Raw genomic sequence first — 27,278 nt, forward strand, 5'->3', positions numbered from 1 at the left:
CAATGAGAAGCCGGGAAGGGTGCCCCTAATCTGCATGGACGGGACTATAGTTCAGCGCGAGCCGGGCGGATCTTCCCCAGTTGCCCGGGAGCGCGAGCTGAAAGCGGTGCTGGTTCCAATTACCCGTCTGTTGTCGTTCTTTTTTTGTAAGGAAAATTATTATATACTGCTAGTATTGTTATTATTATTTTGCAGGTGCTGTTAGCGCTCCAGCTTAGTCACAGGTAAGTGGCGGGGGGGGACCTAAAATCTCTCCTTCCTTAGCAGGGAGAAAGCTTGTTGCTTTAGGGAAAAAGGATACGCTTGCAAAAATGTTGCAACGGGGAAGCTTTTGCAGAAAAGGAAAGAGGTGAGGGAGTCTCCATTGCAAATATACGGGGTGGGGGGGGCCGTTCCAACTGGTTCTGTGAAGTCAGGACTTCCTTTAGCAGGGCGAACAAAGGACCGAGCTCGGGCACCCCCCCCCAAAATAAAATCATTGTCCGAAGTTAGTATCATTTCACTAGGAAGGTTACCTAGGTCCTCCGGTTAAATCCCATTATAGGCCTCTAAAACCAGCCCCCCATCTCTCTCTCTCTTGAAATCAAAGCAGTTTCAAGATCAGATAAAAGTTGCTGGCTCGTATAGGTCCAGGGTGAGGTGGGTGCCTGCCTTCCTACGGACTAGCCCCATAAGGGCCTGGATTCTGCAACTGTCTGTAAAGTGAGGTAAACGGTGTTATTCTCTTGGAGAAAATGGGATGTGGAAGAGAGGCCATACATTTCAAGTACACCCCCCCCTCCCTAAAAAAAAAGAAACATTGGAACTGTAGTTTAAGGTTGCTGGGATTTATTGTGGGGGGTGCTATAAATGTATGGTGTGCATGCAACCTCTAGACGCATAAGTCGCAGAGTAGCTGTGCAAGGGATGATCTTGGGTATCCTTTTTCCTCACCTTCCTACTTCCTCCCACAAAGGGTTCATCCTGGCGTGATTGACCCTGCCAAGGAAAGGAAGCTAGGAAAACCCTCTCTAAGTACTCTAGAGGCCCATAAAACTAGCCGCCACCCTCCAAAAGTTATATTGATTTGAAGATGGGGCTAGTTTTATGGCAAACCACGATGGAAACCTGTTACCTGCAGTGCTTTGCGTGGTCTGGGGGTGAGAGATGTATGGCCAGAGCATGATTCTACAGCATGCACCATGCTGTGATCAGCTCCTTATCTCTCTCCTCCCTATCCACCTTGCTGGCCTCGCTTTCACTCAATCAGGCCTATGTGAAACACCGCAAGGAGCACTCAGCAGCCCACTGGTGTGTGTTTTTTAAACCTTTCTTGAGCAGGAAGGAAAAAGGAGTGCCTTACCTAACACACTACCAAACACTTCCTCCTCCTCCTGCTCTTAGAACTTTGATGCCTTCCTAGGGACCAGCCACGTAACAGAGGCCCTCCAATTCTGTAACCCTGTCTGTGAAGTTCCCTGGTTACATAAAAATGTGAACGTAACTAAAATACCATCCTGTAGAATTCCAAGATTGGGAGGAGGCAGCAGTCTAGCAGCTGGGTTAGGAGACATGTGTGGCAGCAGGAGGCTTCATGTCTCTAGGCTATCATGCCTTGCATGCCACATTCCGCCGTGCAAAGCTGAGCATTGATTTATGAGGGTGGCAGTTGCTGGGTTACACAGAATGTTGCAGCCATGTGCTAAAAACCGAAGGAAGGAAGGAAGACTCTCTTTCTTTTTTTTAAGCCTCATGATTCACACCCAACTTAACTGCCCCTCCTCTTCCTCCTTAACTACAATGAGTAGGAGGATCTGCGTCATGGATCGATTGCACCAGATGGACTTTCGCTTGGTGCAGGGATAGGTTTTTGATGCAGTCTTCCTCCTGGGAGCAGCCCTTTGAGTTTCTAAGAAGCTTGTTTAACCATTTCCAGAGGGAGAAATGTCTTGGTTTTGCTGCAAGTGCAACAGCTTTGTGGTGTCTGGAAGACATGCCTGAGGTCAATTACATTTTCTTCTAAGGCCCCATCTGGTGCTAGTCCTACTCAGAGTAGACCCACTGAAGTTGGTGGACCTGACTACATGGCTCCTTTCATTTATATGGGTCTACTCTGAGCAGAACTTAACAGAACTGCATTTGGAGTGCATTGCTTCCCTCAAAAGAATCCTGGGAGCTGTAGGTCAGCCACCAGAGCTACAGTTCCCTTTAACAAACTACAATTCCCACAATTCTTTGGGGGAAATTATATGCTTTAAATGTATTGTGTGAACTTGAACTTAGGCTGCAATCCTAACTGCACTTGCCTCTGAGTGAACATGGTTAGCATTGCAGCCTAGGATTGCTGCAAGACTCTTCTGTTATCTAATGACGAAACCTGTACTGTTTGAGTAATGATTAATAGTGGATGTTGCACAGTCCCATCTCTGCTTTGACCCTCTCTTGCAAAAGCAGCAGTCCTTCATCTCTCCTTTCCCAAATATTGAATGTTAGATTCTTACATCAGCTGCCTAGAGCACCTTCGTTTTTAAAATCTTCCTATACCCGAGCATGACTTTTTGCCCATTCTTAAATATCTCCCAGAAAAGTGCATCTCTTGCATTTTGAAAACTAAAGCGAATAAAGCAGAGTTTGGGGGATGCTGTTCCTTACTGCTTAGCTCTTCTAAGTGGTGACTGTTTTATAACCACATGGAAGAGTAACACAGCCCTTCCCAGAGCTCCTTTGCAGGCTTTGCAAATAAGCTTCCAAAAGCTCTTAGCTCACAGAGGACTCTAATAATAATGATGATGATGATGATGGTGTAAGCCACCCGTCATTGGGAGATCACAGGGCGGTTCACTACAAAAAAGTACAAAATGAGAACACAAAATATATAATAAAACTTAAACCAATAACCACTCTCCCACAAACACATTTAAAAGGCCATAGAATGTTAATCAGCCAAAGCTCTGGCTGAAGAGATACCTTTTTGCTATCCAGACTCTTAAATATGTAACTAAGGTGCCAGGTGAGCCTTCCTAGGGAGAGCATTCCACAAACAGGGAGCCACCACAGAGTAGGCCTGTTCTTGTGTTGCCACCCTCCAGACCTCTTGTGGAGTGGGAACATGAAAAAAGGCCTCAGTTCAGGGTGGCATCTTGAATGGATTAATAAGGCTGTTCCAGGTAGAGGGAGAAGCATGGAAGCGAGCCAGATGAAGAGGAAGAGGTGGAAAGAAGTCCTTAAAACATTTGGTTTTTTTTAAAAAAAACTAATTAAACCCAAGCTTAGTTTTCCTTCCTCTCTGGATTCTAATCGGCAGCTTTGGCAAAAAAAGGTCAATAGTTTGTTCCAAAGGGCACACTGTGTGGAGGTCAAATCTGGTTTCCTTGAGGAATCTAGGGACATGTGGCTGGATAGGGTGGAGAAGGACAGACATTGAGCCATCCTCATTCCTGAGCTCAGTCTCCTCCTCTTTTTTTTTTTTTTAATTCAGTTACATGAAATGCTGAGTCACAGGGCAGAATTAGACATCTCCAGGCAGGCAGGAAATGATGCTCACTGACTTCCAAACCCGCAGATTCAGACACAAATGGAAGAGTCAGTTTTATGTGGCTTGAACCACGTGCCATGAAACTTATCAGGGGCCTCAGTTAGGAATGGGGAACCTGCTGCCCTCAAGGTGATGTTGGAGTAGATCATACCTGGCTATTATTGGCTGTGTTAGCTGGAATCAATTGGAGCTTAATAATTTCCACCTACTTTAAGTTTGGTCAATTTGTCCTCTTGCTAAGGGCAGAGTTGTGTGTGCTTTGGGGCAGCGGGGTGGGGAGAGAGCTCTGATTTGTGTGACTTGTGTTAATTGTGCAGGTTGATGCATGTTCGTCTGAAAAGTATTTCCTTTGGGTGTGGCAAGGACACTATAGGAAGCTGCCTTGTACTGAATCAGACCACCGGCTCAGTGGCTCTCCAGGTTTTCAGACACTTCCAGCCTCCCTTGGAGATCCTGGGAAATTGAACCCAGGACCCTTCTGCATGTTCTGTTACTTGAGCTGTGATGCTTCCCAAATCTGCTTGCCTCCTACCTGTTGGAAACGCAGGGAGCAGCGTTATACTGAGTCAACCCACTGGTCCACCTAGCTGAAGTTTGTCTACACGGGCTGGCAGCAGCTCTCTAGGATTTCAAATAAGGGTTCTCTTTGACATGCAAAGCAAATGCGCTACCACTGAGCTATGGCTCTTCCCCCTTCATTCTTCACAGTTTCCAGAGTTTTTGTAGTCAGCAAGAGTAGTGAGGTGGGGAAAAGGGAAATCTAGGGCTCCTGCCCCTTTAATAGGTGTACAGATGAGGGAATTCCAGCAGTAGTAGCTTCTGCACGCCTGTCTAAAGTGCAGAAGCTTCGCCACCTGTCCTTATGCTCTTGAGGACTAGCCGCTTGATCCCCCATCCCCTTTGAAAGCTGAGGTCCTCTGGAGGACACTGCATTCCATGCCTAACAGCGCAACCCAGCGATTGTGGGATATTTGCAGAGTTAGTGCTGCAACTGTTGTGACTTTTTAATCTTTTTTAAAAAAGATTTTTTTAAACGGTCCAGACTTCTTGGTAGATAATGGGTGCATCGACTTTCTCCGTTCCAGTCTGTAAATACCCACCAGCCCAGGTCCAGAGAGGCAGAACAGGAAGACTGCAGACAGAGGGTTAAACAGAGAACTAGCTGGATGCAGTTCTGAATAGCTGCAGTGCTGCAATGATCTACGCCAGGCTGTGCAGGAAGGGGCGGGGCTTAGAGGGAGGTCGCTTGTTCAAGGACTTCTGAGCAATAATAATGCCGCCTCATCTTCGTAGCCTGGTTAGGCAGCTGGGCCGGCATGCAGTGAGTATCCTCTGCTGGGCAGAAGACTAAACAACCTTTTGCATTAGCTGCTTCTGCTTCTTTTTAAAAAACAACAACGAGGCAAGTTATTAGGCAGTAGCTTTTGCATATAAGAGGCTTCCTGCAAAAAAAAAATCCAGATACTTTTCAAAAGAGAAAGTGGAGAGTATCAGCTTAGCCATTAAACACAGACTTTGCAAGGATCCATCTGGCTTTTTGCCTCGGGGAATAGCTGGTTTGCAAAAGATCAAATATATCAAGGCTGTCTGATCAAGGGATTTGGTGCAACTCCCATACGATGAAAGGATTATTATAGTGCTTGGGATTTTTTCAGTTTAGAGAAAAGGTGAGTGAGTGTGGGAGAGGCGTTTAAAAGCTCACACAGCCTGAAGAAATCTAACACAGAGATGGTTTTCTCCTCGCTCATACTACTGGAGCCCAGTATTGTCGTTCAGTGAAGCTGAATGTTGGGAGACTCTGGGCAGATGGAAGAAAGTACTTCTTCACAACAGTGCAGAGTTAAACTCTGGAACTCACTGCCACAGGCTGCAGTGATGGTCCTCAACCTAATTCTCTTGCAAAGAGCATTAGTCTTAGAGGGAGTGTAGATGATGCAGAGGCTGTTTTGCCCCGAACAGCTTCTGCAACTGATTCCAGACTTGCATGCTCCATTAAAAACAAACAAACCCCCAGTTTCCACAAAATTCAAGTCTTCCCATGTTCTCATTCTTCTCTGAAAGGAATTGACCTTCTAATGAATAATAACACTGGCAGTAGGCAGGCAACCATATAGCCCAATTGAATGTTAGTCCAGCATTCTTAACAGCGACACCACACTGGTTTGGGGGCAGGCCGCGGTTTTTCATGTGCAGAAAGTTTTGCGTTAGGTCATACTCTTTTTTTAAAAAAAAACACCTATCAATTATTTTATTTACCTGTTAAGAGATAGTACATAATGTTTGTATAGACATGCGTTAGGTCATATTCACACCATACATTCAAGCACTATGATACTGCTTCCCCTGAGGAATTCTGGGAGGTTAAGGGTGCTGAGAGTTATTCCCCTCACAGCGCTACAATTCCCAGAGTTCCCTATGTGAGAGGGACTGATTCTCAAACCATTTGGGAAACTGTAGCTCTGGCACCTCCTAACAACTCAACACCCATGAACAAACTACAGCTCCCAAAATTTGTTGTTTAAAGAATGTTTAGTAACTGTTTAAGCCGGCCTCATAGTGCTTTAAATAGTGCCGGTGTGGCCCTTGGTGGAACAATAGTCTAACTATGTGTAAGAGTGGCTGGGGAAGCCCAGCCAGATGGGCGGGGTATAAATTATTATTATTATTATTATTTATTTATTAAAGACAGCTTCCTATGTTGCTTGGGAATCTTGGACCACCAAGGACACTGGTGGCCATTGTGCTGTGTATTTGGTTTTTGTTTTTTTTTTAAGTTTAAAAATACTGTTTTCTCCCTCTTCCTCCTCCTCAGACAAACAAAATGTCCATTCTCAAGATCCATGCTCGCGAAATCTTTGACTCCCGTGGGAACCCCACTGTTGAGGTAGACCTGCACACCAGCAAAGGTAAGCTAACTCTGAATGGCTGCTATCCCCCTTGAGACCTCTTAGCAGTGGGTCCTTGGTTAGATGGCACTTTAGGTCTGATCTAAGTGGGTTCTCTACAGGGAAGAGTGATAGCTCAGTGGAGAACACCTGCTTTGCACGCAGAAGGTCCCAGGTTCAATCCTTTGCATCTCCAGGTAGGCCTGGGATACAACTTCAGAGCCGCTGCTGGTCAGTGTAGAACCAGGGTTTCCCAAACTTGGGTCTCCAGCTGTTTTTGGACTACAATTCCCATCATTCCTGACCACTGGTCTTGCTAGCTAGGGATGATCAGAGCTGTAGTCCAAAAACAGCTGGAGACCCAAGTTTGCGGAAACCCTGGTGTAGACAGTACTGAGCTCGATGGGCATTACTCTGTAAAGCAGATTCCTATGTACCTTTATGTATGATTATTTAAGAATACACTTTCCGTTCTTGACAAATGTTGGATTGCTATGTCCCACAGAAGACCTTACAGTCTTCAAACAAAAACATCTTGGAGGTCCCGGGCCACAGGGAGGTTAGGCTGGCTTCAACCAGAGCCAGGGCTTTTCCAGCTGTGGCCCCGATCTGGTGGAACGCTCTGTCACAAAAGACTAGGGCCCTGCAGGACTTGACATCTTTTCGCAGGGCCTGCAAGACAGAGCTGTTCCACCAGGCCTTTGGCCAAGTCACAGTCTGACCCCCTCCTTTGGTAATCCTCATAGAACTCTACCCCAATGGTTGCCATTAATTTGATTCTGAATTGATTTTAGAATGAATTGATTTTAGAATGTATTTCAATTAATTGATTGTGATTTTATGTAAACTGTGTTACTTTTACTGTTAGCTGTTCTGAGCCCAGCTTCGGCTGCAGAGGGCGGGCTATAAATAAATTATTATTATTATTATTATTATTATTATTGAAGCCACCAAACTGGAAAAATGAGCCTCTTGTTTTCCTCTAAACACATTATTTGTGGTTGACCTCCATGGTTCATTCAGGGGACATAGAAGAGGGATGGGGGTAAAGTCTCTGCCTCCATTTCAGGTTTGATTCTGGAGAACATAAGGAGCTGCCTTATTTCTGAGTCAAGCCATTGATCATTCTTCCCCTTCATTCTCTCTCCCACCATCTGTTATACAGCAAGGTTTTGTGGTGTAGTTTGAAGCCCATACAGGAAAACTTGGTGTGTGTGGAGGGAGGGTGAGGGGCGGGACAGTCGAATGTGTCAAAATCTCCACCACCCAGCAAACAGCATTTTAAAGCTTGCAGATAAAAATAAAACTTCCAGCTGCTATGAGTGTAGGATGACATCTTACTGTAGCCGTCCTTGGTGGACTGCAGCCAGCTGCTTCTGGCCTTGCATTTTGGTGGCCTCTGTGGCAACCCGATACACTGAAGATAACCGAGAAGGCAGGGCAGTTGAGTGTATGTGAAGTGGGGGGAGAATGATCCCTCGAAACGGCTCAAGGATAAATGTTCTGAGCCAGGTTGGAGGGTTGGCTGAGTGCAGTGTGGGCCGGTATAACTTGCGTTCTCTTTTCTGATTGGCTGAGTCTAGGCATGTGGCGGAACAAAGCGGTAGAGGGCTGTACCATTTTGGCCTGCAGCTGAGGTTTCCCATTTCCCACACCTCCCTGCAAGCAGAAAATGAGCACAGCAAGGGCGAAATGTTCAGACCTAGCCCTTTGCACAGTTGCTACTTTTCTCCTTGCAGATGGCCTTTTGTTTTGCCATTTTGCAGTGAGATGGCAGTGTGAATTGGGGCTTTCCCAGAATTTTTGCCTCCATCCATTGGGCCTTAAAATTTAGGGGAATGTTTTCTTCTCCAAGTGTTAGCTAGCATAGTGAATCCAGGACAGCTGTGGGTGCCATGGTGTTCTTGAGGTCTTTCCCTGGCGCCCACAAAGCCTTTGAGCCCATTCACTGCCCCTCTGGTCCAGGAGGATGTGAAGGTGGTTTATTTTTTTCTCCCTTGAAAAGTGCATGGAACTAATTTGGAAGAGTGCCTCTTTCCAACTTCCTCAGTTCATCTCCTATGTGCTTTTCAAAGCTCAGATTAATTTTTCTGCACCTGACCTTTTCCCAGATCCCTTGGAAAAGTAAAATGTGTGTGCAGTTTTCTATTTATGTTGTATGGTTGGTGACCCCAAATCTACTCTCCTTAGATGGCTTTAAAAGAGGATTACCGTATTTTTCGCTCTATAAGATGCACCAGACCACAAGACGCACCTAGTTTTTGGAGAAGGAAAACAAGAAAAATATTCTGAATCTCAGAAGCGAGAACAGCAAGAGGGATCGCTGCGCAGTGAAAGTAGCAATTCCTCTTGCTGTTCTGGCTTCTGGGATAGCTGCACAGCCTGCATTCGCTCCATAAGACGCACACACATTTCCCCTTACTTTTTAGGAGGGAAAAAGTGAGTCTTATAGAGCAAAAAATACGGTAAATAAATTCATAGAGGATAAGGCTACCAGCCACAACAGAGCTACAGTTCCTAGAGTTCCCTGAAAAGGACAGATTTTAAAAACACACTGAGAGTTGTAGCTCTATGAGAGGAATAAAAGGTAAAGGAAACGCCGTTTACCTTCCCGCCGGAGTGGTGCCTATTTATCTACTTGCACTTTGACGTGCTTTCAAACTGCTAGGTTGGCAGGAGCTGGGACCAAACGACGGGAGCTCACCCCGTCGTGGAGATTCGAACCGCCGACCTTCTGATCAGCAAGTCCTAGGCTCTGTGGTTTAACCCACAGCGCCACCCACGTCCCTCACGAGGGGAATAGGGGTCTCCTAACAACTCTCAGCACCCTTACCAAACACCACTTTCCAGGATTCTATGGGAGATGCCATGACTGCTTTAAATTTATAGTGCAGATGTCATTTCTTAGTGCTTGTTTGGGGATAAAGCCCCCATGTTGGCTGGACAAGTGCCCATTTTCCTCTTTTACAAGCCAGAGCTCTCCAGCCTTGAGATGCCAACTCTCCCCGCCCAACGGAGGCTCATTAGGGCGACCCTCTCTTGATTTTGACCAGAGGGAGGCCGCCCTCCCTGCCTAGCCTGCAAATGCTATTGTCTGTGCTCAGTTTGTGCTTTGCACAAAGGAAGTGTCCTTGGAGCAGCAATAACAAAAGGCACAGTGGCCAGCAGAGAGAAAGGGAGGGAGATGTGAACCGACAGAGGCCTCTCAGCGCAAGAAGCGGCGGAGCGGAGTTTTTCTTTCTTTTCTCTTTTTAAAAAAGGGCAACCCCAATTACAGCAGAATTGCAAGCGAGCCCTGTCAGGGATTCCAAATGAGATCCTTCCAAAACAGGAGCTATCATTAGGCTACACAGGAAGGAGGCATCTGGAGGGCGACAGAGAAATAGTTGCTGCTTCCTGTTGGGACACCAGACCTAGCCACAAAGCATTGTGTGTGTCTTGTGTCTAAATAAAGGGGAAGGTAAATAAAGGGACACAGAAGGAGGACGCATAATTGGGTGGGCACAGCCTGCGCTAGAGGAAGGCACAGAATAGGTGGCCGGGTGCCAGGTCTGGAGACACACAGCGGCCCTTTGAATCCCACCCTCTCCCAGGGACTCGAGGTGTGCACTAATCTGGCCTGCTCTGAATGAACGAACACTGTCCGTCTGTAAAAAGCTTTATCTGAGTGTTCATTAAAGTGGCAACCAACCTTTGAGGCACAGCTATGTCAGGGGCAGGGGATCTCAGCCCCAGAGGCCCAAATGCAGCCCTTCAGTCCTCTCTGCCTGACCCTCGAGACTGTCTCCAAGCCATGCCTTGCTTCTCACGCTCCCTGAGTGTTTTTGCGTGGCTGAAAAGGTCCTTGAGCTTTGATGCCTCTTGCTTGCCTGAAGAGAATAGAGAAGGGGTGTGTGGAAGCCAGCCTACAGTACAAAGGTAAAACTGGCATCCTTTGCCCCGCCCACTTTGCTTCATGCCCCTCCCACCATGGGCAGGGGGACACCACCACCTGCCTGCGAAGGTTGAAAGGAATGCCGAGCTACAAAGCCTCCACCCACGTGATTTGAGGTCTTCCTGCCTTTAATCTGCTGCTGAGCTATCAGGCAGGAGCTCAGGCCCCACTAGGCTGCAGGCAACCCCAGCGGCCGCCCTGCCCCATCGCAGTTTTAGGTGGTCACAGTGGAGCTGGAAGAGGAAGTTGGCAGAGTGACGCTTTCCCCCACTTCCTCTTTCATCTCTATGTTCCTTGCCAGTCTCCACTGGGAGATGGTTCTGTGCAAATGTTTCTCTTTCATCCCAGAGCTTGCCAGGACCAATACTGTTTTTTCCTTCTTCTCCAGGTCTCTTCAGAGCTGCTGTTCCAAGCGGAGCTTCGACTGGGATCTATGAAGCCCTGGAACTGCGCGACAATGACAAGACTCGTTTCCTGGGGAAAGGTAAAGCTTTCCTGGTGTGGTGAATGCACTAGTTGTTTTTTCTCTTTTGCTCTCCCAACTTGGTGCTTCTGGGTGCTGTTCCACAGTTGCTCCTTCTACTGCTCTTTTCGCCCCCCGCTCCCGGTTTGTGTCTCCCAGCTACGGCCGAGATTCTGCAAAGGGCAATGCATAAGGGACCCTTTCCCACGGCTTTGCAAAGTTGGTGCATTCAAGCTTTGCTGCCTTCCTCCCTGCATGCAAAAATAGTTTTGGTGATGTGGCAAAGAGGTGTCAACGTTCTGACTGAAATGGCTTGGTTTATAATCCATACAGCTGTGCCTAAACTCTCCAGGTTATTTGGACTGCTGTTCCCATCATTCTTGGCTTTGAGGGAGGAGCCCCCACACATTCACTCACCTGTCCTTGGTGGGAAAAGGTAGCAGGTGCAGGAGGGGAGTGGCTTAAATCCAGCAACACAGCCTTCAATTAAGCCGGTCCCTGTCCCCAAACGAATTTGTAATCTAAAATGGACACAAATAGAGAAATGGAAGAAAGTTGAAAAGGGAGTTAACATGTCACCTGCTGGCTCGTGCAGAGAGTCTCCCTAGGTTTCCACAGAGCGGTCAGCCTGGTGCCTGTGGAATGAATGCTGGCAAATGTACTTAAAAGCAATGGGTTTGTATCCAGCTACATTTTGCTCAGAGTAGATCCATTTAAATAAATGAACCTAAGTTCGTGCCCGTAATATGTCAGCTTTGACCAGGACTAACATCTGATACAACAGCCCGTAAGGCTTAAGGAGGGTTTGCTAACTAAAGTTATATTCCACTTTCTCAAACACTTCCAAGTGGTTCACAAAAGATAATCCAAGACATTTATTTAAAAATACACCAGTAAAAGCAAGTTACATTTAAAAAATAATAATTCTGTGGGTGTAATTATATATAAATCTAGTACTGATTTAAAACTACTGGGTTGCATTCAACTAACTTTTATTCAGAGTAGAACCATTGAAAATTAGTAGCCATGAGTAGCTTAGGGGTCCATTGATTTCAATGTCTGAACCGGCACATAGACCCTGTGGTTGCAGCCATTGCTCGGTCTCCAGAGGCTGTTTGCATCATGGAGCCAGAGCCTCAGCTGGAAGGACAAGAAAAGAAAGCAGGGAAGTATCCATAAGCCATGCTTTGGCTGCTGCTCTTTTGGCCACGGTTTGAGCTGCTTAATCTATAGTTGGCGCAGACCACAGGTGGATGGTGATGCCTGACATGAGCTACTGTTAAACGAAGCCTTCCTGGTTTTGTCAGGTTTGCATGGACCTTAAAGCCTCTTCCTCTTTCCTGCTCCCCGCTCCTGATTATGGGTCCTCTGGTCATTTTTGCTGTGAATCCCTGCCCCCCCCCCTTGCATGCTGCTGCTGCTGCTTTTGTGGTCTCTTGTGGGCGTTCATCTTTCTCTCTCCCTTCTTTCTCCTTTCTCCCGTCTCTCTCTTCCCTCCTCGTCCACTCGGTTCCCACCAGGCGTCTCCCGAGCAGTTAAATATGTTAACGAATTCCTGGCGCCGGCACTGTGTACTCAGGTAAAGGATGTGTGCTTGCAACCTGGCCTGACTCCAGGCAGGCTCCTCCTCTGTGCATGGTCTATGGGACTAACCTTCCGGCAGGCATTCCTAGACGATGGCTCAGTGACATAATTTTGTCTGTTTTTTAAAAAAGGACTAGTGTGCTGCACCCCTTTAATATATATCTTGTCTTGAGGGCTAGGTGGTTGGGGCTGTAACGGCAAGTGATCCTCTACTAATGCCTGCTTTTGCCTTTGGTGGGTTGGATTAGTGATTGATTTGCTTGTTCCTTCCAGGTGTCTCAAAAGCTGTTGAGCACGTCAATAAAACAATTGCCCCTGCACTGGTTAACAAGGTAGGAGCCTTCCTTATTTCACTAACCCCCTCTAGTGCAAGTGTAGCCATTCCTAGTCTCTTTAACGTTCTTTTTATGGGTGAGAAAGCCAGCATAATACTAAGCTCCTTACCGTCGACAGCGAATGGCCCTCTTTTGGATGCATGAACACGAAAGCATGTTTGAGAAGCGCTGTGGGAATTCTAAAACGGCATGAAATAATGTTACGGATGGAAAACTGCTTGCAGTTCCCGAGTCCTGCCTTAAGAATGTTTCCCAGTGCACCAGATTTATTTTGTAGCTCTCCCTCCTGGCAAGCTAATTTGGGGGGTGTTCAGGTTGGTGGTCCATAAGGGAGCTTAACGTCTCTGCCCCCACCCCAGTCTTCCCCGATGGCCTGTGTGGATCTATTTAGTCAAAAGGGGTTTTACTTGGTTTAAATCAGTGTTGCCGCCCTGTTTGTTAATTGGGTCCTTTGCCTTTGAGAGCAGCTTGATCTTCAGACATTACCGATCAAGCTGTTGTTTTTTTTAAAAAAAAAAAAAAAACACATGAACTGCCTAGGCTGTTTTTCTTTTTTTAAAATAAATTTTTATTAAGTTTTGCACAAATATCTCCAATCATACAAATTCCCAATTAACATATTTTCAGTTTTAGGACTTCCCTCAACTTCTCTGACAATCATCCGTATTTAAAATTTTGTCTATGCATTCCTCAAATTTAGTATTGCCTTTTTTAAAAAAAATATCTTAATAGCCTTATTTGCATTTTTGCAATATTCCTTACTTTTTCACAAAGCTTCTTTAAAACCCACTAGCATTGTTGCTCATCACATACACTCTTCAAATACTCCGAAATTTTTTTCCAGTCCTCAATGAACTTGTGATCTCGTTGATATCTAATTTTCCCAGTTAACTTATCCAGTTCTGCATAGTCCGTTAGCTTCATTCTCCATTCCTCCAGAGTCGGTAGTTCTTCCTGCTTCCATTTTTGGGCTATTAATATTCTCGCTGCTGTTATCGCGTACTGAAAGAGTTTACAGTCCTTTTTGTTAATTTCATTTCTCGTTATTCCTAGAAGGAAAGTTTCTGGTTTTTTTACAAAACTATATTTTAACATCTTCTTTAACTCATTGTATATCATCTCCCGCCTAGGCTGTTTTTCTATTTAGCTGGCAATTTTCAATTCTTAATTGAGGTGAAGTGTGCTAAAATGAAGTGAAGGGGTTGCCTCTCCTTGGTGTGTTGTTTGGATCATCTATCCCTAACCAATGGCAAGTGTCCGCTGGGAGATTAGTTATGACTAAGTCAGGATGAGGTTTCCTTCCCAGTGGGTTGTTTTGGTTGCCTTACCTTTTCTCCTCTTCCCTGCAGAACATCAGTGTTGTGGAGCAGGAGAAGATCGACAAGCTGATGCTGGATATGGACGGGTCAGAGAACAAATGTAAGTGGAATGGTTGGACAAGTGTACGCTTGTGATTTTGCAGCCATGAATGCTCTGGGTTGGGTCCAAGAGCAAGTAAACTCTTGTGCTAGTGAGTCTGAGAGGTGCTCTTCAGGTGCTTCTCAGCCTCTCTGCTGCCTGAAAGATTTATAGCACAATAAAAGAAGTCACAGTTCCTTCATAAGTGCTGCAGCTAACCACACCCAAGTTGAGAACAACCAGAGCTCAGTGGTGGAGCAGCTGCTTTGCATGCAGAACCCCAGATTCAATTGCCAACATCTCCAGGTAGGGCTAGGAATGTTCCCTTTCTGGGAACTCTGGAGAGCTGCTGCCCATCAGGGTAGGCGAGGCTGAGATGGATGCGCTTAATGGTCTGATGCATCACAAGACTGTTTCCTAAGATTCCTATGCACATTTTATTGGAGAGAAAGCGCTTTTGCTAGAAAGGAGTCTAGGTTTGGAAATATTCCTCTTGCATTGTTTTACTATAATCATCCATCTCCTACTAAATGTAAGGAAAGGAAAACATAGTGGACTGAGCCAGGTGTTTGTTTATTTGCACTTTCCTATGATTGAAAATCTGCAAGAGGTTTACATTAAAACGACCAAAAAAAAAAAAAAAAATAGGAGCAGCATTCAATAAAATTTCCTAAAACCTGGATGAAAACAAACACAATTTCATACCGCAGATAAAACCAGTGTTTCAAATTGACTTGATTTTAAATTTTGTAAACAAATGATACATTTTCTCTCGCAGTTTTGTTGTTAAACATTTTATTTTTATTAATTTTTTTTAAATAATATAGCATTTATTAAATCACCCTCAACATATGCAGTTCAAGGCAATGTATAAAATACAGTGCAATAAAAACAGTCCAGAAAGCAGTCTTTTAGACTATGCCAAGTAGACACAGCAGCTTGGAAAGCGTCTTGGAACAAAAGTGTTTCCAGTTGTTTCTAGAAAGTGCAGAGAGTGGGTGCTATCATGGGTGCTGGGTGTATCTTGAAAGAAATGCTGTTCCACAGAATGGGGTAGCCACACTGAAGGCCCTGCTCCAAGTCATTGTGGAGTGGGCTTCTGAGATCTTGGAACTTACAGGAGACTCTCTTCTGCAGACTGCAGAGACTTGCTGGACATGTAAGGAACCATGCAGTCTCTCAAGTAACCTCTTTTTCTTACTATCTTAGCCAAGTTTGGTGCAAATGCAATTCTGGGCGTCTCCCTGGCTGTCTGCAAGGCTGGTGCTGCTGAGAAGGGGGTCCCCTTGTACCGCCACATTGCTGATCTGGCTGGGAACCAGGACGTCATTCTGCCAGTCCCTGTAAGTTTTCCTTTGTTGCCATTCTGCAAAGGAGGCAAGATCTGGTGCAGACAAAACAGCTCTCTTCCTCCCACCTAGCCATATGGAGGGGCAGTGGCTTTTGTGAATTAAGGGTGGAAAAACAGCAAACATGTTGGATTTTCAGAGTTCAGTGGCTCTCCTCTTGTTAAGAACCTGACTGCTGGATCAGCCCATCTAATCCAACATCCTGTTTCTCACAGTGGCCAACCAGATGGCTTTCCCCTGAAATAATCCAGGGAACTGGTTTCCTAAGGGTACTGAGAATTGTTCAGGGAAACCCTACTCCTCTTGCTGAGCTACAGTTCCCAAGAGTTCCTTGGGAATAGGGGTTGGTGGTAGAACCACTCTGAGGATTGTAACTCCGGGAGGAAAACGACTCTCAGCAGCTTGAGCAAGCCACAGTTCCATGGATTCTTTAAGTTAATCAATTGATTGTTTTCATGCATATTGTATTTATGATGTTAGCTGGTCTGAGCCCGGCTCTGGCCGGGGAGGGCAGGGTACAAATACCAATTTATTATTATAATTATAGGGGAAAGCCATGAGTGGTATGATGCTGTAAACATCAAAAGCACAGTTGGTGGCAACCCAAGAGGGAGCCATTTCTGTGATGGCTCCTGTATTGTGTGAATTCCCTCCTAAGAGAGATAATATAATAATAATCGTATAATAATTTATTATTCACACCCCGCCCATCTCGCACCTTCCTGTTCAGACAGGCCCTTGAAAACTAAGGTGCAGATGATGTTGATCACTGGGCAGCTGTCAAAGCAAACTATGTTTTAATTGCTGGTTCTAAATGCATGTTTGATGTATTTTAATTATTGGTTTTTTAACTCGTTTGTGTTTTTTACTTTGTAATTTATAATGATGTTTTTAAAAGTTGGAAGCTGCCTTGAATCCAAGGAGAAAAAGCAGGATAGAAATAAAAAATAATGATGATAATAATAATAATGAGCGAACAATGTAAATAGGGCTTTCTTTGGGAGAGATTGCATTTCTGGAGCATTAACCTCTTGGGTTTTCTTTCCCCCTTTCGTCTTGCCCACCTTCCAGGCCTTCAATGTGATCAATGGCGGTTCCCACGCTGGTAACAAGCTGGCCATGCAGGAGTTCATGATCCTCCCTGTTGGGGCCGAGAGCTTCAAGGAAGCCATGCGCATTGGCGCCGAGGTGTACCACAACCTGAAGAACGTCATTAAGGAGAAGTATGGGAAAGATGCTACCAACGTGGGTGATGAGGGTGGCTTTGCACCCAACATCTTGGAGAACAAAGAAGGTAATGGATTGATCGGCTCTTCGCTACCTTATTGAGTTGGTGTGTAGAGTCCATGCAGACAACCTACAGCTATGTCCTTCCCTGCAAGGATGGTTACAACATCTGGGGCTTTCTAGTTCACAGAAAAGGCAAGGTTGCAGGTGTCAGTGCAGTAAGAAAGACAGTATCCCATTTAGGGTGGGAGGTTGGGGGGGGCATTTTTGGTTTAGAGCAGATGTGGGGCAGCTTTGTCCCTCCAGATGTTGCTGAACTGCAACGCTCATCATCCCTGGCCATTGGCCAGTTCAGAATTGTAGTTCAGAAACATCTGGAGGGGCCAAAGGTGCCCCCCCCCACAACTGGTTAGAGAAAAGGAGAGTGTGCAGGCTACAGGTGTGTCTTTCCCTACGAGGAAATGTTCCACAACATTGGGGGCTTTTTAATCTGGAGAAAAGGCAAGTAAGGGGAGACTTATGATACAGTGGTACCTTGTGTTACATATGCTTCGGGTTATGAGGTCCGCTAACCTGGAAGTAGATGCCCCCGGTTGCGACCTTTGCCCCGGGAAGCGAGTGGAAGTCGCGCGCCGGGAGCAGCAGGAGGCTCCATTAGTGAACGCGTGCCTCATGTTACGAGCGGTTTCGGTTTACAAACGGACCTCCGGAACAGATTAAGTACGTAACACGGGGTACCACTGTAGTGGTTTGTAAAATTATGCAGTGTTCAGAAAGTGGATAGAGGAAAGCTTTTCTCCCTCATAGAGCACAATGTGCAGTGATCACTCTACTGTTAAGCACTTTAGCGTTAAATCCATCTGGATTTCTGCGTTTGGGCATAGCTGCTTTGCGAAGGATCGGATGCACAAAACCTTTCTGGACAAGGAAAGGTTCCAGCATTGGAGCTTTTCTGTTTAGAGAAAAGGCAAGCGAAATAGGTGGCATGAGAGAGTTGTATAAAATTACACATAGCCCGAAGAAATTAGATAAATATTTTTTCCCCTCCCTCATAATAACTAGAACCGAGTGGGGCCAATGGAAGTGGGGAGAGTTGCTGTCACACTCAGGCCCTCCTTATGGTATTCCTTTTGGAGCATAGAATCCTAGAACTGTAGAGTTAGAAGGGCATCTGGTTAGCCACTCTGAGAGCAGGGTGCTGCATTAGGTGGGCCTTTCTTGGCCTGATACTTGGTGGGGCAGCTGGCAGTGAGTGAACCTCCCTGCAGCCAGGAGGAATGGAACTCTGTGACCCTTCTCTCTCTGTCTCTCCGGTGTCACACAGCTGCTGAGGCAGCGTGAATCCCCCCAGGAGGTAGGCGAGAATTGCTTTCGAGCAATGCGGAAAACTCGCTGATGGCTGCTTACACGTTTTATTTGTAATACCACCCGGCCATGCTGTGTCACTCCAGGCTATTTACTGTACAGGAAGACAGGCTCTGGTGGCTGCTGTGGGCCTCTTTGGGGGCTACAAGTAGCACTTCCTGCTTCTCCCAGCCAAGTTGGCAGCTGAGGGCCTCAGTAGCTGGGTCTTCCCTGTCTGAAATAGACTTGCTGTTGCTGGGGAGAGCAGGGAGATGTGTAACTGGAACCACCTTGAGTGGGTTTTGGAAGGATTCCCCCATTCTCTTTCCCCCGCCTCACCGAGACATAAGAACCTGCTGAATCAGGCCACTGGTCCATCAAGTCCAACATCCTATCCTCACAGTGGCCAACCAGATGTCTTTTGGAAGCCTGCAAGAGCAGTCTTCAAGCCATCAAAAGTTGGTGGCCATCACTGTCTCCTGTGGGAATGAGTTCCATAGTTTGGGATTGCTTTGCCACTAGCAAAATGCTCTTTAGGGCCAATGTACCCCCTTTTCTAATCCCAAAGGATCTTTCATCAGGCCCTGTTTTGGATGTGCTAAACTGGGTGTCGTGTTCTGGCCATTGGGGCCCTTCTTTGATGACACTTGTGGAGAAAGGAGATATCGACTCATGAGAGCTTTCCCATTTTAGAGCAAATGCTTACGATTTCAAAAGTTGTCTTTTCTGTATGTGCAGAACAAGTAAATTTATGTCTTGTTTTTGGTACCCTTTACTCAAAGCAATGCACGAGATAAAATGGCGGCGCTTGGATCATAAAATGAACTGAATACAAACCTTGGATGATGATCCTTTCTGTTCAAAAACCCCCAATTCTGTTGCTGTCCTCCTCCTCAGCTCTGGAACTGCTCAAGACTGCCATCAGCAAGGCTGGCTACACTGACAAGATTGTCATTGGGATGGACGTGGCGGCTTCCGAATTCTATCGCGATGGGAAATACGACCTGGACTTCAAGTCCCCTGATGATCCCAGCAGATACATCACTCCTGACCAGCTGGCTGACCTCTATAAGGGCTTTGTCAAGAATTACCCATGTGAGTGCAAGGGCCATATTCCTTCTGAAGGCCACACGCTGTTGGTGGGCAGAGTAGGAGGCACAAGAAGGTGGAGAACCATTGTCACCTTGAGCAGTGACAGGGAGGACTGTGCGACACCAAGCACATGAGAAAGGCCACACATTTGCTGGGTATGTAACTGGTAAACCAAGGGACGCAGGTGGCGCTGTGGGTTAAACCACTGAGCCTAGGCCTTGTGGTTCAAATCCCCGCGACGGAGTGAGCTCCTGTTGCTCGGTCCCTGCTCCTGCCCACCTAGCAGTTTGAAAGCACGTCAAAGTGCAAGTAGATAAATAGGTACCGCTCCGGTGGGAAGGTAAACGGCGTTTCCATGCACTGCTCTAGTTCGCCAGAAGCGGCTGGCCACATGACCCGGGAGCTGTACACTGGCTCCCTCGGCCAATAAAGCGAGATGAGCGCCGCAACCCCAGAGTCGGTCACGACTGGATCTAATGGTCAGGGGTCCCTTTACTTTTACCTAACTGGTAAACCACCCGCCTGAGTAACATTGTCCTTCTCTTGCCCCCACCCCAATGGCCAGTGGTTTCCATTGAAGACCCATTTGACCAAGACGACTGGGCCGCTTGGAAGAAGTTCACCGCCAGCGCAGGAATCCAAGTTGTTGGTGATGACCTGACGGTTACCAACCCAAAGCGCATTGCCAAAGCCGTGGAAGAGAAGTCCTGCAACTGCCTGCTGCTGAAAGTCAACCAGATTGGCTCTGTCACAGAGTCGCTCCAGGCGTAAGTTTTTCCCTTGCTTTTCACAGGGGAGGAAATGGTGGTTGAGCAGGAAGTGGAATAAGTGGAGAGCAGGAGCGGGCAGATACTTTACAGCAGGGGGCAGCAACCTTTTTCATCCGTGGGATGATCCTGTGATGGTTTGTGTATGCTCCTCGCAATAAGCACCCTCTGCTCACTCAGAGAGATATTTACAGTTCTTTATTTTACATACGTACAAGCAGCACAGTACAATCATGCATCCGAATTGTCCTGTTCAGATTCGGGGAGTGGTCTTCTCCTGCTTCTCCTCCAACAGAAAAGGCGGGGGAGCTTCATGGGACGTCTCTGATCCCTGCACTTTAACCCTCTCCTTCCCTGTGCCAAAGGCACAGGCATAGGCTCTCTGTCTGTTCCTGAACTCCCTGTGTGGTGCTGGGGCTCTGCTTCCACATTGGAGAGCCTTCCAGCCTCCCAGCTCTCTCCCTCTTCCCCTTCCGTCACTTCCTCTCTGTCTCCTTCTGATTGTTCCTGCTCAGACTCTTCTCCTCCCCCCGACTCGAAAGGTGTTCCTTGGCAGTCCCGTGACAGGTCCACCATCCCTCAGACCATGTGGTGGGCCAGACTATATTTTGGAAAATATATATGAACGAATTCCTATGGCCCATAAATAACCCAGAGATGCATTTTAAATAAAAGCATACATTCTACTCAAGTAAAAACACACTGATTCCCAGACCGTCCGCGGGCCGGATTGAGAAGGCGATTGGGCCGCATCCGGCCCACGGGCCTTAGGTTGCCTACCCCTGCTTTACAGGCTTGCTCAGCAGTGTAATGGTTTGTCCCAGAGCCCTCCCCATCAGCATTTAAAACTGGGAGCTTTTTAGCCACGGAGAGGAGGAGCCTTCTCATGCTTTGTGCTGATTAGAGCCAATTGGAGTTGAAGGAAGGTGAATCATCCACTAAGGATTGGCTCTCTGCTAGGGTCACTGGAGAAGACGCATGGGAAGATCACCGATGAGTTGATCTGTATGCTCCAAAGCTAAGCATTGAGGAACACTGAAAACACAAGGTGCTTGCTGGTTCTGTTACGCACAATGGAACCTCCAGGAAAACAACTTAAGTCACTCTGAAAGAAGATATTGGAACGCTTGTGCATACACAGGACATAGTAGATCTAGTTGAAAGGGACTATGTGCAGATCTGCAAACAGCTGGGGGTCAAGGGCAACTGCTGCTAATAGTCTGGACTGGTGTAAAGCTATTACCTGTCTGCTCCATGTCTTCTCTGAATTCACCCAGTCCCCTTGTAAAGGCAGAAGTGCAGATGCACATAAGGCAATCTTGAAATGGCTGGTGCCAAGCGAGGGGAGCGACTCAGTTGGCTCTTGTATGTAGCCTCAGTAGCCTGCTTGTAAAATGAATCAATTTCTAGCATCTCTTGTCTTCCTGTTGCAGCTGCAAGCTCGCCCAGTCCAATGGCTGGGGTGTGATGGTGAGCCATCGCTCTGGAGAGACTGAAGACACCTTCATTGCTGACCTGGTGGTTGGGCTGTGCACTGGACAGGTGAGTGTTTCCTTGCTGTGGTGGCTGCTTTTGCTTTTCAGTTTCAGGGCAAGGTGGGAAGCGGAACCTGTACCCCTTCTGGAACATGATGGGATGGAGTCCTAGCTGGCATTGGCTAAAGGTCATGGATTATTGGAGTTCAGCAACAGTTGGGGAGGCCACACGTCTAGGCATGTAGAGAAGGCAGGCTTACATAGGCTTAGAAGTCTGTTTTTAAGTACAGTGGATGCTCTGGTTGCGAACATGATCCGTGCGGGATGCACGTTCACAGTCTGCACACACGTGGGTTGCGATTCAGTGCTTCTGCGCATGTGTGACCGCTGAAACCCAGAGGTAACCCGTTCTGATACTTCTGGGTTTCGGCGGGTCCGTAACCCGAAAAAACGCAAACTGAAGCGTCTGTAACCCGAGGTATGACTGTATTAGTATCATCATTTCCATTTTTAAACTGCTGAATAAGGGCATGACTGACTTAGATCCATTAATTTCAGTGTGTCTACTTTGGGTAGGGTTTGGATAGATAAAGCCCATAAATATATACACGGAATAAATTCAACAAAATTGTGTCAAATTTTATCCACCATAACAGTATTGAGATAAGTTGACTCTAGGCAGCTTAATGTAAAATCCCAGCCCACAGAAAACACAGCATTTGTAAAATTGTGGAATTGTAGTGTTGGAAGGGAGCAGGTGGGGTAATCATTTGCTGCCTTGTATGCTCATTAGGCAGGCAGGAGGATAGGATTGGAAGCGGGGAGGGATAATTCTATTATGCTTCGTGTTTATTGTTTCTTGCTTAATTTCTGTCTCCACAGATCAAGACTGGTGCTCCCTGTCGGTCTGAACGTCTAGCCAAATATAACCAGCTTCTGAGGTAAGGATTAAGTTGAGGAATTTGGGCTTGTTTAGATGTATATTGAAGTGTGTTGAGGGAGGTAGATCATATCTGTTGACCCTGTTTTATGGCATGCGCTGCACAGGAGACTGTGTGTTCATACAGTTCACATGAAATTTCATGTCTGGAAATGATTTACAGAACAGAAAATACAAAAAAAAAATACAGGAATATCGACAGTGGTTGAAACAATGAAATTTGGAACAAATACTGGAGTGTTAACTTGGAAGAAATCAAACTTTTAGTGTGGCAGCACCCACACTTTCAGAACTCCCTGCCTGTTGACACCAGGCAGGGGCTTTTTACTGTGTTGTTTTTGATGGCTCCTAAAAATATTTTGGCTTAGGGAAGCCTCTTCAGACATGTAGAATGTTTGTAGGTTTTTTAATCAGCTAGTTTTTAAAGAAGGTTTTAATTGTGATTTTTAACTGGATTTTTGATCATTGATACTTTTATTGATAACGGAATTGTTTGTAAACTTACAGAGGGTTGGGGTGGTGGTTTCCAATTAAGCAGTATGTAAATGTTATGAAGGGAAATAACTTAAAACACCACCTGTTATATCTTAACAGCATGCTTGTTAGAGTTGCAGTTTGTTTAGGGTGCTGAGAGTCTTCAGGAGATCCTCATGTCCCTTCACATTTACAAATTTCCAGAGTGGTTTAACACACAATCCCTCTTCACAGGCAATTGTAGCTCTGTCAGGGGGACAGGGGTTTTCCCCAGTTCCTCTCAGCACTCTGAACTCCGCAAACTGAAGCTCCCAGAATTCTTTGGGGGAAGCCATCACAGTGCAAAGTGCACTGGAGCAACTCCTAGGCGCCAAAATATTTGAGGGGTCGGGGTCTCCCAAAGTTGATGAATATTGTCATTCATTTGATGTTCGTGCGCCACACCTTGTGATCGATGATGCGGGATGGGGCTTGCCTCCCCTCCCCCCCCAATGTTTTATTCAAGTTGGCACCCCTGGCTTTAAAGTGATAACATAGTTCTTGAAATATAGGGTGTGAATGTCGCCTAAGTGCCACAAGACTTTTGACTTGATCAGTACAGATCTTTTCTTTTAAAAAAGCAGATTATGGACACATCCTTTCTCCTGGAAATTATTGCTCCTCACGCTTGTCTTTCCCCCCTTTTTTTTTTACTCCCCCCACCGCCATTTCCCCTCAGGATTGAAGAGGAGCTGGGGAACAAGTCCCGCTTTGCCGGCAGAAACTTCAGGAACCCTCGCGTCAACTAAACCCGCTTTTGGCTCCGACGAGGCTCCCCTCTTTCCCCGACCCCCCCCCCCCAGTTGCAGTTGAAAGCACTAGTCACCTAAATTTAGAAACAAAATAAAGAAAAACTAAGGGCAGCTGATGTGTAGGGGGAAAGACAAACTTTTTGCAGGTCCTCTCATCCTAGGCTACAATTCATCTAGTGCGTTTCATCTTCCTCCTCTCGCTTCCCCAGCTCTGATCTGTTGCTTCTTAAAGCTCTTGGCTGCTTTTGTGAACAGACAACTCCCAACACCCCACCCCGATCTTCCCTAGAGAGTGTTTCATTCATCATAATGAAACTTAAGGAGAAAGATTTAAGAGTCCCGGTGATGCTGGCATGAAAATTCTAAAGCTGCTGCCATATTTTTTGGGGGTAGCCCTATTCATGACGGAGGGTAACAAGTGTTTCTTTCTCCTCCGCTTCCCTCCCCACCCCATCCCTAAAGCCCCCCACCCCACTCCTCTTAGTGTGTGGAAGCTGTGTAACTTGCAGTGCAGCCTGAGGTACCTGCAAAACAGAAAATAGTAGTTCTCATGTGAGGTAAATAAAAACAGAGAAACGTCTGTGTGGTGTGGAGTTCTTAATGGAAAAGTGTCTGGGGACCAGATAATTTTGAGGTGTGAGATAGTGGGGAGAGCAGCCTTGAGAGAGATGGCTGTGTTTGCATGTGAGAGAGAAGTCTTGGCAGTATCAGAAGAGAAAATGGTGGCTATTGGCAATCGCAAAATTGTGGCTGTCCTCTTACGTGGTTTAGGACCACGCATACATTGATACCACTTTAAACAGTCATGGCTTCCCCCCCCCCCCAAATTTTGGGAGCGGTCATTGTTCAGGGTTATGAGGAGACACCCTAACAAATCACAGCTCCCAGAATCCTTTGGGGGAAGCCATGACTGTTCAAAGTGGCATAGTGCATGGTGTGAATGTGGCCTACAGCTCACTTCATTCTTCAGCAAACAGCCCATTTGCCACTTCTTGACTAACAACCTGTAGGCTGAGCTGGTCCCAGGGCTGTTATGGGGCATACCTGCTTTGACCCCTATCAGCTACTCTGACCATTTGTCTTGCCATCTCCCAAAAGTGTGTGAGGAAGTGGAGAAGATTATACAGTGGTACCTTGGGTTAGGTACTTAATTCGTTCCGGAGGTCCGTTCTTAAACTGAAACTGTTCTTAACCTGAAGCACCACTTTAGCTAATGGGGCCTCCTGCTGCTGCCGCGCCACCAGAGCACGATTTCTGTTCTCATCCTGAAGCAAAGTTCTTAACCTGAAGCATTATTTCTGGGTTAGCGGAGTCTGTAACCTGAAGCGTACGTAACCCGAAGTACCACTGTACTTGAAGTTATCTTCATTATCCTTGGTTTTTATCCCCCGTCTTCCAAAAAGGTGGCATAGGTAGCACCCATTTGTCCTTCCGTATGTTTTAGGGGCTCCAGCTCCCAGCAAGTACAGCTAGTGGCCATTGTCTGGAAGCCCACAAATTCCCCATTTCTACACTGATTTTCTCAAAGTTTAAAACATTAGTAACTGCCCTTCTGTCTCCAGGTCACACTGTTCAGCAATAAAATTATAGTACATTTCATACATCAACAAAACTTCCAGCCACTTGGCATGCACTGGGTAGTATGTTTGATACAATCCAATTAAATTATGATTGGGATGAAAGTGAAAGTTGGATGGCTTAAACTTGCAATTAATATCTGCTCTCAAAAAAGGATGATTTGTTCCACCATGTTCAAGTTGGCCATCAGGACCTCATTGTCTTGACTCTCTGCCCTAGTCTTGAGAAATATGGTATTTAGAAGCCACTAGATGTGTTGGATGCGGGTGGCGCTGTGGTCTAAACCACAGAGCCTAGGGCCTGCTGATCAGAAGGTCGGCGGTTCGAATCCCCGTGATGGGGTGAGTTCCTGATGCTCGGTCCCTGCTCCTGCCAACCTAGCAGTTCGAAAGCATGTCAAAGTGCAAGTAGATAAATAGGTACCGCTCCGACGGGAAGGTAAACGGTGCTTCCATGCGCTGCTCTGGTTCGCCAGAAGCGGCTTAGTCATGCTGGCCACATGACCCGGAAGCTGTACGCCAGCCCCCTTGGCCAATAAAGCGAGATGAGAGCCGCAACCCCAGAGTCCGCGACTGGACCTCCCAGAGTCCGCGACTGGACCTCCCAGAGTCCGCGACTGGACCTAACGGCCAGGGGTACCTTTACCTTTAGATGTGTTGGGGGCAGGAATAGCAGTCCCTTTTTTTTAGGTATTCCCACACTGGGAGTGAAAAATTGCATCTTGATGGCTCTTATTACCAGGCTTGCAGTTTTAGCATCTTTTTTAAAAAAAACAAAAACAGCCCCTCACTTTATGCACTGGCTTTATGAAGAGTCACTGACCCAGACCTTTTCTGTGTGCCTGCACCTCCAAGCCCTGGCTTGCAGACATCCACCCCAAAGCTAAATGCTGGTACTGTACATCTCTAGCAAAACACAGCTGCTGTTCCCAACAATTTTATTTAGGTTTCTGAACCACCTTGCAGCATTATGCTCCCAAGGTGCATTAAATATAAATTTGACACAGAAATGACATTTAAATATTAAAACAACAGCCCCTGAGCAATACCGTCAGTTAAATGCTGCAGCAGATAAAATTGCAAACAGAAATAGTTACACAGCTGATGAAACTCTGGCACTGTGAATTAAGGCAAAAGTTAATTGGATGGATTCTTAGTGCCCTCTGGTGGTCTATGTGCAGAAATTCCTGTGACTGAAACAGTATCTTTAACCTTCACAGACCCAGGACCCACATTTAACCCAAACATGCCTTTGGGGACCAATTTCTTAATGTGTTATGATACATTTGCATGATCATAGTGCTGTTGCAACCCACTTGATGAGGACCAGAGATCTAGGACCAAGTGAATTTACCAAGCAGCTTTTAGTAGTGTTTTCCAGCAAATGAAAAAAATGCAGTGGGTGCAATGAGGCACATGACATCTCTCCTTGGTGGTGCCCATGGAAGCTTCTTGAGTTGAGATCCCCTACTCCATATAATAATAATATAATAATTTATTATTTATACCCCACCCATCTGGCTGAGTTTCCCCAGCCACTCTGGGCGGCTTCCAATCGAGTGTTAAAAACAACACAGCATTAAATATTACAAACTTCCCTAAACAGGGCTGCCTTCAGATGTCTTTTAAAGAGAAGATAGCTGCTTATTTCCTTCACATCGGAAGGGTCATTCCATGTCCTTTTGGTCATGTGTGGTGAGGATAGTTAGAATTTTCTCCCTTGAAAAGTACATAGAAAGTTGGAAGAGTGATGCATATATCCCCTCTTACAGCTATGGGCTTTTCAAGGCTCAGATTAATACTAATGGATCTGAATTTTACCCGCACCCCATGGGGAAAATGTAGAGTGTGGCTCAGGAGAATGGTCTTGGGGAGAAAAGCGACCAGAGAGGCTCTGGCTTGAAAACCCAAATGTGCTCGTAAGCTTGATGACGGGGCCACTTGCAATTCCCTGCAATGAGGTGGAACATAGTCACCATGGCTGATAGCTATGCCCTCTATGAATTTGTCTATCTTTTAAATGCATCCAAGTTAGTGGCCACCACTGCCTCCTGTGCAAGCGAGTTCCATAGTTTAATTAACCTAGGTCCAGTACTGCCAATGGGTCAATTCTGAGTAGGACTTAGGTG

At 46.3% G+C, this 27,278-nt stretch overlaps 1 protein-coding gene across 5 annotated transcripts; it reads left to right on the forward strand.

Moving 5' to 3' along the window:
- Window positions 1-24,152, forward strand: ENO1 (enolase 1). Of its 5 annotated transcripts, none has more exons than XM_083454095.1 (12): window positions 1-146; window positions 6,327-6,420; window positions 10,722-10,817; window positions 12,317-12,375; window positions 14,065-14,134; window positions 15,323-15,456; window positions 16,534-16,756; window positions 18,931-19,128; window positions 19,691-19,892; window positions 21,326-21,434; window positions 22,250-22,308; window positions 23,500-24,152. In XM_083454095.1, exons 2-12 carry the CDS (start codon window positions 6,336-6,338, stop codon window positions 23,567-23,569), a joined length of 1,305 nt encoding a protein of 434 aa, XP_083310221.1. In that variant the 5' UTR covers window positions 1-146; window positions 6,327-6,335; the 3' UTR covers window positions 23,570-24,152. The 5 variants fall into 5 exon arrangements, with proteins under 5 accessions (XP_083310221.1, XP_083310219.1, XP_083310218.1 ...); XM_083454093.1 differs by lacking the exon at window positions 12,317-12,375 and adding an exon at window positions 12,654-12,712; XM_083454092.1 differs by lacking the exon at window positions 12,317-12,375 and adding an exon at window positions 12,654-12,712 and having other exon boundaries at window positions 38-224.
- The last annotated feature ends 3,126 nt before the right edge of the window (window positions 24,153-27,278 follow it).

This window comes from Podarcis tiliguerta, assembly GCF_965153285.1.
Source record: "Podarcis tiliguerta genome assembly, chromosome: 8".
Taxonomy (NCBI): domain Eukaryota; kingdom Metazoa; phylum Chordata; class Lepidosauria; order Squamata; family Lacertidae; genus Podarcis; species Podarcis tiliguerta.